The sequence below is a fragment of the Elgaria multicarinata genome, chromosome 10, assembly GCF_023053635.1.
Source record: "Elgaria multicarinata webbii isolate HBS135686 ecotype San Diego chromosome 10, rElgMul1.1.pri, whole genome shotgun sequence".
Classification (NCBI taxonomy): domain Eukaryota; kingdom Metazoa; phylum Chordata; class Lepidosauria; order Squamata; family Anguidae; genus Elgaria; species Elgaria multicarinata.
This window is the reverse complement of record NC_086180.1, coordinates 36495209-36509108: the sequence shown is the minus strand read 5'-3', so window position 1 is coordinate 36509108 and position 13900 is coordinate 36495209. Positions and strand designations below refer to the sequence as shown.

General features: G+C 37.9%; 1 protein-coding gene across 8 annotated transcripts in view; it reads right to left on the bottom strand.

Moving 5' to 3' along the window:
* Positions 1 to 2672: 2672 nt before the first annotated feature.
* BLTP1 (bridge-like lipid transfer protein family member 1) overlaps positions 2673 to 13900 on the bottom strand; it is a 130037-nt gene continuing 118809 nt past the window's right edge. For all 8 annotated transcript variants that reach the window (XM_063135896.1, XM_063135898.1, XM_063135899.1 and 5 more), the window contains 7 exons: positions 13598 to 13815; positions 11994 to 12245; positions 11475 to 11678; positions 8860 to 9054; positions 7441 to 7575; positions 5847 to 6012; positions 2673 to 3362 (listed from right to left, as the gene is read on the bottom strand). In XM_063135896.1, coding sequence (XP_062991966.1) covers positions 3146 to 3362; positions 5847 to 6012; positions 7441 to 7575; positions 8860 to 9054; positions 11475 to 11678; positions 11994 to 12245; positions 13598 to 13815 — 1387 coding nt within the window. In that variant the 3' untranslated portion in view covers positions 2673 to 3145. The remainder of the gene's footprint in view (positions 3363 to 5846; positions 6013 to 7440; positions 7576 to 8859; positions 9055 to 11474; positions 11679 to 11993; positions 12246 to 13597; positions 13816 to 13900) is intronic.

Genomic DNA, 13900 nt, shown 5'->3' with positions numbered 1-13900 from the left:
CTTGTCCCACCTAAAAACAGAGACGACACGACCAAGGGTAATTATTATTAGCGGCTCTTCAGGCTCAGAGAGTGAACGAAAGAGGCCTGACCGTCTCACACATACTTGCCCATTGGCAACGGCACGAGTTATAGAATAGGGCGTGGGTGGAGAGAGAGAGAGTAGAAAGGAATACAAGGGAACAGCCACAAGACTCACAGTTCCTCCAAACGGCGCTCAGTTAAGCGAGTCTCCACCCGAGCGGCTCAAGACAAAAACGTCCAGGGACGACGGCGTCGTTCAGTTAACACCCTCGCTCACCTGAGGCGCGTATGAAACCTAATGCAATCGGACCCAGCCCTTTGGCTTCCCTTCAGGGCACTTAACAATATAACACCACCGAGAAAGAATGAGAAGACGCAGAACCCCTCTGTCTCTCCCCGCCCTGGCCCAACAACCAACGAAGTCCAACGGAGCCGCCGCCCCTCAAGCAACGACGCCGTGCAAGAGACACGCGCCCCGTCCCGAATTTTAAACCCTTTTCGTGGTTCCGGAATCGCTCGCGGGAGAAACGCCCTTGGTCACGTGCTTCACACTTCCCTTTCCCGCCCTCCGTCTCTCTAACGGTTGCTCAGGCGCGCCCGTTGCCAGAAAGCGAGCGCAGGGGTCGGTGCGTTTCCCTCCCTCGCGGAACGAACCCTCTCTGTTCCCAGACGACGAAGAGCCGGTGGAAGGAGCCGATCCTGTTGGGTCTGGCCGGCGTTCTTCACAAGAAATAAAAAGAGCGGCCTTGCGATCAACACTTCCTCAAAACCCAGGGCTGCCTTTCGTTCTGAGCGAAGGAGAAGCTCGACGAAGGCGCCACTTTTGTAATAATGCTCCGCAAAGATGTCGCGAAGGAGTAACATTTGTGTGTGTGTGTGTGTGTTTGCCATGGACCAATAAGATGATTTTTGCATTGGATTAATTAATATGTTATGATAATATAATTGAGTTATTGTCTTTTTCTGATTTATGTGCTAAATATAATCTACCTACTACGGCTGAATGGCAATACTTGCAATTGCAACACTTGTTGGAATCTAGGCTTGGCCCAGCTGCTTTTACAGCTTCAGAGCCTCCATTATTGTTAGAAACACTTATAGCCGCTGAACACATGTCAACCCACTACCCATATATATAAGCATTTAGTAGTAGTAAATAAATATGATACCCATGGTTTAAGACAGAATTGGAACTGGAGTGTCCTATTTTGCCTAATCAATGGATTGCTGCCTTAGAGACTGTATCTGAAGCTTCTATGGATCTTAGGCTACTCCACAATGCCTTTTCAGTAAGGGTCTGTAACTTACATAACTGTTGGAGATATAATGCATCTAATGCTTTTTTAATTCATATGTTTGGGCAATACTCAGTAGTTGTCAACTTTTGGGAGGTTCTAATAAGGATAAACTTTGTACTGAAACAATCTTTAATATGGAACAATGTGCATGTTCTCCTAAACTTCCTTCCGGCTTCTTGGAAGTGGTCAGCGCAAATGGATTTTCAGAGCGCTTACGACAGCTAAAAGGAAGGACAAATGCTCACATCCCATAATGCAGTGGATTGAGGACTTAACATCAACGGGTGTTACATCAGCGCAACTTGTGATTGGATAATACATGGCTATATGGTCTGCTTTTCTTTAAACCTATGCATAATTCTCCCCCCTTTTAAAAAAAAATTAATAGTATACCTGTTGGAAAAAATTATGATATTCCTATATATGTAATGTTGATGCTTTTCTTTTTCACAATTTACTTTCTTGTTTTAATATGCACAATAAAAGGGAAAGTAAAAAAAACACCTTAGATTTAAAAAAATGTTTTAATCCTAAAAGTAACAAATCAGAAATCTGTGCAGGAATCCTGGAGAACAGAAATTCATTTTGAGGAAGGACTGTTGTGGCCTAATGGTAAAATATAGGCTTTGCATGCAGAAGGCCCCAAGGTCAATCCCAAATTAACAGTTCAATCCTATGTATGTTTAGACAGGAAAAAAGTTCTACAACTGCCAACACCCCCTCAGCCAGCCATGCTGGATGGGACATGCTAGGAATCATAGGGCTTTTTTAGTTATTCCCCAAAGGGATGAAATTATGGGAAAGATTACTGCTTGAAATCTTGGAGAACTGCCACAGTGGTCAATACAGGACTTGATGGACAAATAGCCTGACCTGAGTTAACATAGAAAACACTTCTCTATGTTAACACTTTAATCTATAGTTTAAATAAGAAAAAATGTTGGGTGGAACATAATCCTGCGGTCAGTTTATATCCCAAAATTACTTCTAAATGCAAGAGGAGTTTGTCACAAAAATAAATAGATTCCACAGCTTTAAAGTATCTTCATACTAATTCACATTCTGAAATGTGTGTCATGGTTTGTGGCAGAAACTGCAAGAAGGAACAATTCTATTCAACTTACTATTTATTATTGTTGTTCATACACCTAAATTATATGCTCTTCTAATCAAACCATTATGAAACAAATAATTAAACTTCCATAACTAATAATCTATTTACAGAGCTAGAATTTTTAGTTGTATTGCACCCAGCATAATACCTCCTTACCATCTGAGAACATATGCCCTGAATGTGTTGGATGAAATGTAGTGCTTCTATGTAATTTTTTTTTTAAAAAGAAAGGCTTCATTTGACATTAACTTTTATTCCAAGTGTAACAAACTTAAAATGATTTAGCACTATAGCAATCACAGTTCCATAAATTATATACATATAGAATATATACAATCTACACGGACAAGAAAAAGCCATTCATGGAATCACATTATCCAAAAGGGTTTTCAGTGTTATGGCAAATAAAAGTTAAGAAAATTCACAGTTAATTTGTAGCTTAGAGATGAAGAATATTGCACATAATACAATTGTGAATGCTAAAGAGCAGCTTTAGTTTTCTTCACAAATATTGGTCATGCAATGCTAGACAATACAAAATGGCATCACCTACCACAGTAAACCATTATTCACAATGTCAATCAAGTTTTAAATATAGTAGCAAACAATTTTTAGGTTCTTTCAGTATAAATCATACTTAAACAACTGAATACATGGTAAAACAGGAAAAAATATAAAATCAGTGTTTGCCACCTTAATTTAGGATTGATTCAGTGATCTTCCTTGTCTTTTCCTTTCCTTTCTTTTTCATCCTGTAGTGCAGTGCCAAGCTTTTTGATAAGAACTGATAGAACTTTGTCTAGTGGGTCCATGACTCCACGTTGAAGCCATTTAGGAATTGTAGTTCTTGCATGATGGAAGCCTAGCTTCTGAAGAATATAATCGACGCCTACTGGATCAATCTTTCTTCCAGTCCAAGAAATTAATCTAAAAGTTAAAACATGTTGGCTTATCAAAATTTGAAAAAAGGAAATGAAGTCCCATCTTCCACTTTTAGCATTCATACATAGTGTTCGTCTAGGCCAATTTAACATTTTTATTATAATAATAGCTTATAAAGGAATTTAACAGAAAAAGGAGCAAATAATTTCTGGCCAGCCTATGCTTCTCCTCCTGCCTTTACTGGTACATTCCAAGAAAGACTCTACCATGGGATTTTCCTGATCATGTAGACCAGGCTTTCGTCACATTTGCTACTAGATTCAGTTTCGAGGAAGAAAATACTAATTTAATTGAACTACCCACACTTTGTGCCCTTAGTTCGCCTAATAAAGGGTTTGCTGAAATGGGTTTGTGTGTTTTTTTTACATTTTTCTTATGGATACCCTTGCTTTTTGTATGACTTGGAGAATACAAAACTTAGGCCATGCAAGTGCAGGATTTTACATGGGAAGAAGAGGATTTATACCACCTGTAGTTGGGACTTAATTCTCTGAGGATACATCCCCTCCAACTACTACGTAAAGCTACCCTATTTGATTTCTCTTGGCTTTTCTTTAATCTAGTATACCATCTAAAATTATCTCTAGCTTTGTTCATATAAAAACTGACTAGTTTCTCTCTACTGTTTCCACCTGCCAAGGAGATATTTCAGTGTAACAGCTGGATTATGTATTTTTAACCATTGTTTGTTTTTCCATTGCAACAGCTCTTTGGAGAGTTCTAGGTACAATCTGACCCCAGATTATACCTAGAACTTTGTAAACCACCCAGAGAGCTTCGGCTATGGGGTGGTATATAAATTTAATAAATAAATAAATAAAATAAAATAAATCTCAGCACCTGTTAGCCCCTAATTGGAATGTCTGCATCCTTCTCCCATGTTTTATCTTGATTGTAACTAGATGCAGGCATCATGGGTTTATCACCAGCAAGTCCCTCATCACCCCTCTGTGTGTGTGTGTGTGTGCTTTTTTTACTATGTTGTGTGACAATGACTTCTGGAGAAGCTGGAAAGCTCACACACTGGTTTGTGACCTTAGTTAGCCTAATAAAGGTATTGCCCAAATATAGATTTTGGATTTTTTTCCTATGGTCAGCACGATTATCTTTGCTTTTTATCCAAACAAATTACTGTTCTGTTTGTGTTCAGTCTATCTTCATTTTGAATTTATGAAATATTTTTGCACTCCCTAACTAAATGGCTTGCTTTTTGTGAAAAACAAAGTTCTATTTGAATAGTTCAAACAATATCACATTGCTGCTCCTTTGGGTTTTCATGATGGGGGTACTGTGGGTAGCAGTTTGCCTTTTCAGGCTGAAGTCCTACACACATGTATCTAGGAATAAGCCCGTTGAACTTACTTTTAAGTAGAGAGGCATAACATTGCATTGTCTCTTCTGGTATTAATGAAAGGAGGGTGAGCAAGACAGTGCTATGGTAGCTTAAAGGTTCAAATACCAGAAGACCCACCCAAAATAAACATAAATAAAAATAAGTACAGTTATCATTGTGTGCTGTTCCCTCAGCAAGAGAAATGTGCCATTGGACTATGGTTTTGAGTGTGGAGAGAATAATGTTTTGCTGTTTTCTTGTGAGTGGCAAAATATATTGCTAATGTTAATGCCGTTTACTATTTTATAATTATAGCACTGCATTGGTTGAGTTTTTCTAAACTGGTTTTTTTAATCCCTACATAATGAAAAGTCTTGCATTAAATATGTGTGAAAAGTGATATTTTCTAGCTTAAGGACACTGATGTTGACTAATTTTTTAAAAATAATTTATATGTAGCAAATTGTTTTCTGAGCACAATCAGACTGCCAAAAACAGTCTTTGCAAACAAAAGGAAAGATCCTGCTAGAACCATGTAAGTCCTCTCCCTCACAGTTCTGGGTTAGAACTGGGAACTGGATCCGAATTCGGAGATAGCACTATGACCTCATAGCCAGCACAGAGAGAACCACACCAGCTGCTTCTCTGTGGTTGGGAAAACAACCTCAGAGGTGTCTGTGGGCTTGGAGGGGAGGGCCTTGAGAGGCCACCGTACAGGGAATCCGGTCTCCCTAGCCTCTTTCCCTTCCCGATGTCTCAGATTGGCGAAAAAACCCATATAGCTGAAATGCAGAGTGGGAGGATCATGGAAATGCCACTCCTCCTACTCTGCAATGAAGCCTCCGTGTTCAGAATCTTACTGCCATCCCCATAGGATTGTGCCCTAAGTATATTACATTTACATGTTAGCAGATTTCTTATAGCATAATACTATACATATTTACTCAGAAGTAAGTTCACTAAGTTCAATGGGACTTATTTCCAGGCAAGCGTGAACTGGAATGCAGTATTATTTGTTACCTGATCATTTCTATACGTTGATTCATATTAGTGAAATAATATAATTTAGTAGAATAGTCTGAAAACCAGGCCAAATATCAGACACTGATTTTACTGCAAATAGAAGTACTAATTACCTGAGTGTGGGCTCCAAATGCCATGTATTGCAGATAAATTCTCTCCAATCAACAGTAGTGTAAGTAATACTTTCTTCTGATCCTCTCTCAGAAGAGCTCTCATCAAGTACACTGATAGGGCTTTTCTGTCCTGGCCGACTAGACAAAATGCGTGGTGGAAAGATGGCTAGGAAAAGATAAGGTTTTCATTTTAGATAAAAATCCAGACTGAATTGTTAATGTAATGACTAAGATATTACTCATTACATAGACAACTTTACAGAAAAAGATCACACTGATCTATTTTTCTGTAAGTAAAGGTATACATATACCTCGGAATCCTAAGATCTTAACTATAATATACTGTAACTGCAACAGAATTAATTTAAATGTGCTAGGAGTCATCAGAAGATACTACTACCTGTTCATTCATATTTCTGAAGTGTAACTTATCCATATATTTTTACACAAGAAGAATAGTAAACCTCATATATCATTTACTTCATGATCATTCTAAGTTAAAGCAATTTGGGGCCAAGCAGCACAAAACAAAATAATTGTTAATACATTGCCCTGCAGAGTATTGTCAGACTTAAAACCAGCCTTGCAAACAAAAGCACTCCAATTTAAAACACAGGACAAAATTAAGGCCATGTAGAGCATCTATTTGTACAGCTTTGACAATTGATCATTAATAGACAATGAAACAGAGTTTTAGCACCTTGCTTTCAGCTTAGGCTACAGCAATAACCCTAAGGAAACAAGCAAAATAAAAATACTTTTTACATTGTCATTTATTGTCTGGGACAAGGGTAGGTAGTGTGGTGCCCACGGGCAATAATGGGCCCCTAGACAACTTTCTTGGTGCTTGCCAAGGTGACCTATCCCTCTTACATTAGCACATTTTCTTATTGGCAGCTGGAATCACTTCTATGCAAAGTGAGGGCCTCCAGCTGCTGCCATCTTCATTTCCGAATGAATGCTTCTGGGCTGTATAATGAGGCTCAGAAATATCCTTAGGAAATGAAGACAGTGGACAACTGTAAACTGATGCTTTCTTCAGTAATGCCACAAAGAAAAAGAGGGGGAAAGAACAAGGTGCTGAAAACTGGATCAAAGAGGGTGGTTTTTTTGGTGTGTTGAGGCTCAGAACCCACCTACACTGTCATTTGGGCAGGTAACTTGTCCTTTATGACAAGCCATGCCTATGGCAGCCATTTTGTGGTGGTGTCAGCAACAGTATGTCAAATTGCCAACTATTTTATATTTTACACTGTACCATATGGTTTTAATTTTTGTGAACTGCCCAGAGAGCTTCAGCTGTTGGGCAGTATAAAAATTAAATAAATAAATAAATGTGCCCACAGGCCTCAAACAGTTCTGGAGCATACACTGACAAAAATATTTTTTACTTGTGTTAGAAAACATTTTTTTTAAATCTAGTTCTTTCAACTTCTGCAAATAAAACTTAGTGACAGAACATGATTTTATTTAAGGCTTTTATCAGCCTCATTTCTCCTAAAAATACTTAATGTGATATAGAAAATACTATAAATAAAAACAAATTATATAGCATTGAAAGACCAACAGTTAATCAATAAATTAATCAACGTACCTTTTTCCTTTTCTTTAAGATAAGCAGACACTAAGTCATGCAGGAACATTATCAGTTCAGCATCCATGGTTACACATATGTGATCAGTGAATTCTGTTACTACACTGCACTCCACCTTTGGTTTAGCACTGGCATCTGTAATGAAATTCTATAAATCATTTGGGCAAAGTGATCATTACAAGCAAAACATGCTCCTACATATACTCTTATGGGAATTATTTAAAATGCAGACGAGTTATTTCTGTAAGTAGTAAAAAGTGCTAATAATTTACAACATGATCTTGAAGCGAAATTCCTGCCAATGCATTTGAGGACTATAACCTTGAGGCATCCCTGCCTAATGAGGCAGGTACTCACCCATTTCAAGGTGATGCATAACCACCCTATGGAATGCACACTAAACCACACCTCTAAACAGAAGTTCTAAACAGAACCCTGATGCAGTTGCTAGCGCTCCTGAAGTCTGCACCTCTTTAACAGTGAAGTTGGTTTTAGAGGATCCCATGTTGTACCATGCTTATTTTCAAGGTACTTCGTACTGGATAATTTCCTCCTGTTTTCTGCTGCATCTGATGAATTGGTGTTAATAGTGGATGCAAAGTAGTGAAATAACACAAACTCAAGCTGTATTCACCAAAGATGTTAGATCACACCAGAATCAAATCCATTGTTAACTGTTGCATGTTAAAATTCAGCCATCTTTTCTTAGAAGCTTAAGTAATTTGTCCATCTTGGTTCTCCAATATGTGCATTTCACATAATACAATACTCCTATTATTCTAACCAGTTGAGCCCACCATCACTCCGACAATACTTCCCCACATATTATAAATTAAGGGATAGGAGTTTAAATGCTACATATTTGTGACAATTATTAAATGCTACATTATCATTGTAGGATCAGTGGGACTAAAAATCTGTCACACACTTGTCTTCTGTCCTTTGTATGAAACAATGAAAACTTATCTGTTTCAGCTATTGAAAGAACTGCTACTTTGACTACATCTCAATAAAAGCTTATTTTCTGGCTGAATTTGATAATCTTACTAAGATAATCAACGCTTTTACAATAAAAGCTGAAAGATCGGAGATTTATTAAATCAAATAATACCTATAATTTTCTTACCACATTTAATATTTTGTCATTGTTACAATGGTGATCTCACTGTATATGCAAGTTTGTGATATTGTTTTGATGACCTGCAGTCTTAGTAATCAATGCTATTTTACACACTGTAATGTAAATTCTCATTTTGCAATGAGAGTAAACATGAACTCACCTGTGGCATTAGCAAAATTGAATTTTTTTATTATTAATTTTAAGCCAGTTTATCTCAAGTTTGGAATTATGCTCAGTTCTCTTTACATGCAATACAGATTAGGCTCATAGTTTAGAAGAATTGACACATACTACTTTACCTTGTAATAAAGGTTCCTGTGGTTGTTGAACATGAATTGATTTGAAGTCCAGCTGCATCCTTGGTAATGCGAAGATCGTTTCAGTCTCATGATTATAACTGGAACTTCCTCTGAATCCACTTAATAAGCTGGAGCTTTTCACTGTTGTGCTAGTCTCTGGGTTATTTGCATCAACATTTCGGAGAAGATTTAACTCTGGAAAAAGAATAGCAATAATATTTCTTAGCTTCCTTGTTTAACAGCTTGAGCAGTTCATAGTTTGATAGTTGGCTTCATAGAATTAACTTTCAGATCAGTTTATTAGTCTTGATAATTACAAATTCCATATCAAAACCTATAAGCTCTCCAAAGGTTTCATTTCTCTTTCCCCCACCCATAACATAATTAACAGTGCAAGAAACGCAATTTCCTACCAGCACATTTCTCATATTCTTAAAGATATTAAGAAAAACAGATTTGACAAACCATCTTCATGTAAAATATAAAGTTTCCAAGTTTAGTATGTTTATATTCTTAATTTGTCAAAACTGTATTTAGAACAACTACATAGTCTGCTAGCATGCCAAAGCTATCAAGATTTCCTTCATTTCAAAGGAATAACAGTGGATACAACCAGTTGTAACAGCCTACAGTTTTATAGTGGAGTCCTCCCATTAATTCTATACAGTTTTACTTGTATAGCTATTTAAGAGAGACAAAATGTAATGATTAGCTACACACAGCAATGACTAAACACATATTCTATAGAACGGTCTTAAAGAGTGCAGCAATTGGGGTATCCTTCCCCTGTTAATTGAGGCAGTGCCATTTCCCCCTTTTTATAGAAAAACTCTCTCACACATAACTTTTACTTTGATGTTAACTCTATGCAGGCTCTGTAGTTCTAATAGGCCTGAAAGACCAAAGGATACTGCTTTGGATACAGGTGCAGCTCTCCTTCTCTGGTCAAGAAGGCATGATCGTGTACATGGACCAGGGGGTTCTAACTGCAGCTGCAGCAGCACTAGTGGCCTCTGTTGAATTAGTGCCTAGGTTGGATTTGGGTCTTGATAAACAGTTGTGGCACTATGTTGGCAAAGATATCTTTTTGTGCCCAAAGGCAGAAGTGAAGCTCGGCAAGGTAAAGGAACACTTTGGAGGAAAAGGCAGGGCAAAATTATTTGGCACAGTTTGCAAGTAGCAAGGCAGGGCTTACAGACAAGTATCCTGTTTTTGACAACCCACATGTCAGAAATGTATGGTCTATGCTGGGTAAAATGTTTGGAGGTCAATAGCAACAGCCACAGACAACTTGCACCACTCCTCCAGCCAGAGTACGTGTGCTTAAAGGATTGAGTCCATGGCGGAAAGACATTAAGAACCTTTGTCAAGAGGGTGGATGGGATGGCAAGTCAGGAATATAAGGACCAGGTCTGTAAACAGCCTATTCGTAGGAAGTTTGTGGATCAGAAAGGAGAAGGTTCCTCTCTGGCCTGCTTTAGCCAAGCCATGACCTGACTGGTTGAATGACGCAAATGGCCACTGCCTCACAGCAGTCTCAAGCGCAAAAGTTGCTCTACCCATACCCCAACCCCAGTGTGTGGCAAAAAGTAGGTTCCCTGGAACACGGATCCAGCATTGCCGGCAGAGTGGCTGGTAACCTAAGGTTTCTGCTCCACTATCAACTTTTTATACTTCTCTAATCAAAATGAATATACATCAAGACATTCAGCAGAGAAAGGGTGCATGAAATAGAAGGAAAAACAGATTTATATTCGCTGTTGAATAAATTCTATACATGATATGATTCTATGAAATGAAGTATGAATTTAACGTTTAATTTCAGTATGCGAAAGTGTTACAGGAGGAAGGGAGACAAATCAATGCATTGTAAGGGAAAGCTTTGAAATCCTTCAAATTTGTGCTGCAAGCCAAAAGTATTTCCCATATAACTATACCAATTACAAACTATAACATTGCTAGCTTGAAGTAGAACTAAGATAAGAACCACATGTGTCACAGAAACTTCAAATAACATGCAGTTAGGCAGTATCTGATTTTACCACACGTTGGATTTTTAGTACTGCTACTTACACAGATCACTTTAGCAAAGTTCTATTAAAATCAATAGTGTTAAAGTGATTAGAATCATATAATAGTAGAATTGGAAGGGGCCTATAAGGCCATCGAGTCCACCCAAGTAAATGTGTGTTCCTTGGAAATACAGAATTAGATCCAAGGTGTCAGATCCAACAGAGATTTCCACTGCTGATTCCCCATTCTTCCTGTAGCCCCTGCATCACCTCCCACACTATTGAAGAGGTCCTGCAATACCCCAAAATAGCTTTTCAGGAAGCTTCAAGGGGAAGGATGAATTGGTGAAAATCACTTCTGCCCCTTCCTCAAGTGAGAGTGTCCCATGAACAGAGTTCCATTCATGGGAACTCTGGATTCAACTCAGAATTATAACGAAGAATTTAAATTGTCACTATATCAGTAACAACATATGGTTGTTTTTACCACATAGATGTTGCAAATCATGCATCACATTTAATTGGAATTGCTGCGAATTTATGCCATTCTGCGATCAGCAATTGGGCTAGCAAACAAAAAACTGGTAGAAGTAGAAGTCCTACCTTCATTCCTTGTAGCTGTAACATAATTGAACCACTCTTTCACACTTGCAACTCCATGTGGTGGGTTTTCATGACGCCTCCTTGTTATTTTGGTGATGGTTGCCATTGGACTTTCTAGGGCCCCACATGGTTTTGTCACCATAGTATTATGACCCAAATGGAAGTCCAGTGTTTGCACGACATATGTAGAGTGCTCACTAGAACCTGGAGGAGTGAAGTCATTAAAAAAAAGAGTTGTTATTGAAGTGTCTAATCATATAATTTACTTAAAAGTGTAGTTTGAATAAGTTATACAATAATACATACAATAACTAGAGAGATAGTTTTTTGTGAATTGCCCAGAGAGCTGTGGTTATTGGGCGGTATAATAATGAAATAAATAAATAAATAAATAAATAAATCAAGGCAAATATTAATACACACACAGAATCAATACTAGGTTTGTTAAGTAAGTCTCAGTTAAAATTTAAAAGGGGGAAAAGATCTATATAAAAGGTTGCCCAGAAAAAGCGTGGATACCTTCTTGCCAGATTTTTTGAGCTTCTGTCCAAAAGGCAATGTTAGGTTCTTCAAGATGAAACAGAGCCCAAGACTTTGAACGAAAATTAGGTCCATGGAAACATGCCAATGTCATGTGATTTCCATGCAAGCTCATAGAGCCTCCAAACTGCATTCCATCTTCTGGTAAAGGAATCTGAAATAAGGATATGTGGCATCCTGACACCACCTTTAAAACCCCTGGCCAATGGCGATGATGTGCTGCGTCCAATACTAGAAAACAAAGCGCACACACACATAGAGAGAGGAAGGCCAAAGGCATTAAGATGAACTTTATAGTATCAAATAAAATATATAGTCTAAGACCTGCAGATCTATTCCAGAAACATGAACAGGAATTTCATTAACACATATCTGGATGGTACATTTATAAGAGAAGGACAAGCACAAATGGCAGGAACTGCTACTTGCAACTATTAAAAAAAACTTAGACCACCCTAATTTGTATGTACAGTGTGTGTGTGTGTGTGTGTGTACACACACTCCATGAGTGTGTACACTCACGGAAAGAACCATACTACTCACTATATTTGGACAGACTAACCAGAGCACAAGAAAGTGAATTGTAAAATGCTTGCTCATCTTTTATCCAGTAAAATGTTGATACAAGTATAGATTATATGTTTGAAGTACTTTGTGCTTCAAACTCCTTCCGTTTTGGTAGAAGAAAATGAGTCTTCACAGGACATACACCTTCATGTTCTTGTGGCTTTTCACAGCAGAATACTTTTTTTTAAAAAAAAATTACACATGTTTAAAAATAGAGCTGTGGCTGAGGTGCACATTTCCGGGCTCAGTGATGTACATTTTGTGGGCTCATAGTGCTCACCTCAAATACATGGTGAATATTACAACCTATGAATTCTTGTTAGGTTTGGATTTTAATCTGCATCAGAACAGAATTCCTTTCCTTACCCCTCTCCCTCCCAGCCAGCCAACAAACTACGATATTAGAAGTTTCCAGGAGCTACTGGCATCTGATATGCATGAAGTTCCTAGAAAATACAATTTTACCAATAGTTACTAATATCATAGAATCATAGAATTGTGCAGCTGGAAAAGACCACAAAGATCTAGTCCAACTCTCTGCAATGTTCAGGGAAACCATTTAAACCATCATGAGAGGTGTCTGTCCAGCCTCTTCTTAAAAACCTCCAGAGAATCCACAACCTCTGTAGGTAGCCTGCTCTACTGTCATACAGATCTTACTCTCTGGAAGTTTTCTCTTACACTTCATCAGTTTTACACCACACCACACCATCAGCAGCAGTAAGATTAAATGGAGGGAAAGAATTGGGGGAGCATGTGAGTTTTGGGCTTTCTTGGTGGATGCGTTCAGAAACAAGCTGAGCTATTACCTATTTTTTTAGAAATTGTCCAATTTATTTCAAGCCAATCTGATTCAAGCTGGGGAAGAGCTTATCTATCTATTTTAGAAACACTGTAACTTATAAAACTAACATTCCTCATTAAATGTTCAATTGTAAAAATTGTTCAAGGGCATCACTAAATCTGAAATATAAAACTTTTAATTAAGCGATATTCTAAAGCACTTTAGAACATACATTGCTGATGTGAGCTTTTTTCTACCGTATTGACCACAGTCTTTGGAGGAAGATAAGGAACAGGTCCCCATGTGGACAAAGCTCTCTTGCTGGTGTCAAACTGCTGAGTAAAGAATTCCTGGAGCTTCATTCCTATTTTGATGAGGTCTGGCGTGGTTGATCTGGAAATCATTACTTGAAAAATATCCCACTTCAAATCTCCATGGACAAATATCTCACTGGAACACAAACATGATAATATTCCCCATGAATTCATATTACTTTACTTGGTTCTGAAGAGAGGCTAGCTAACATATAAACAAT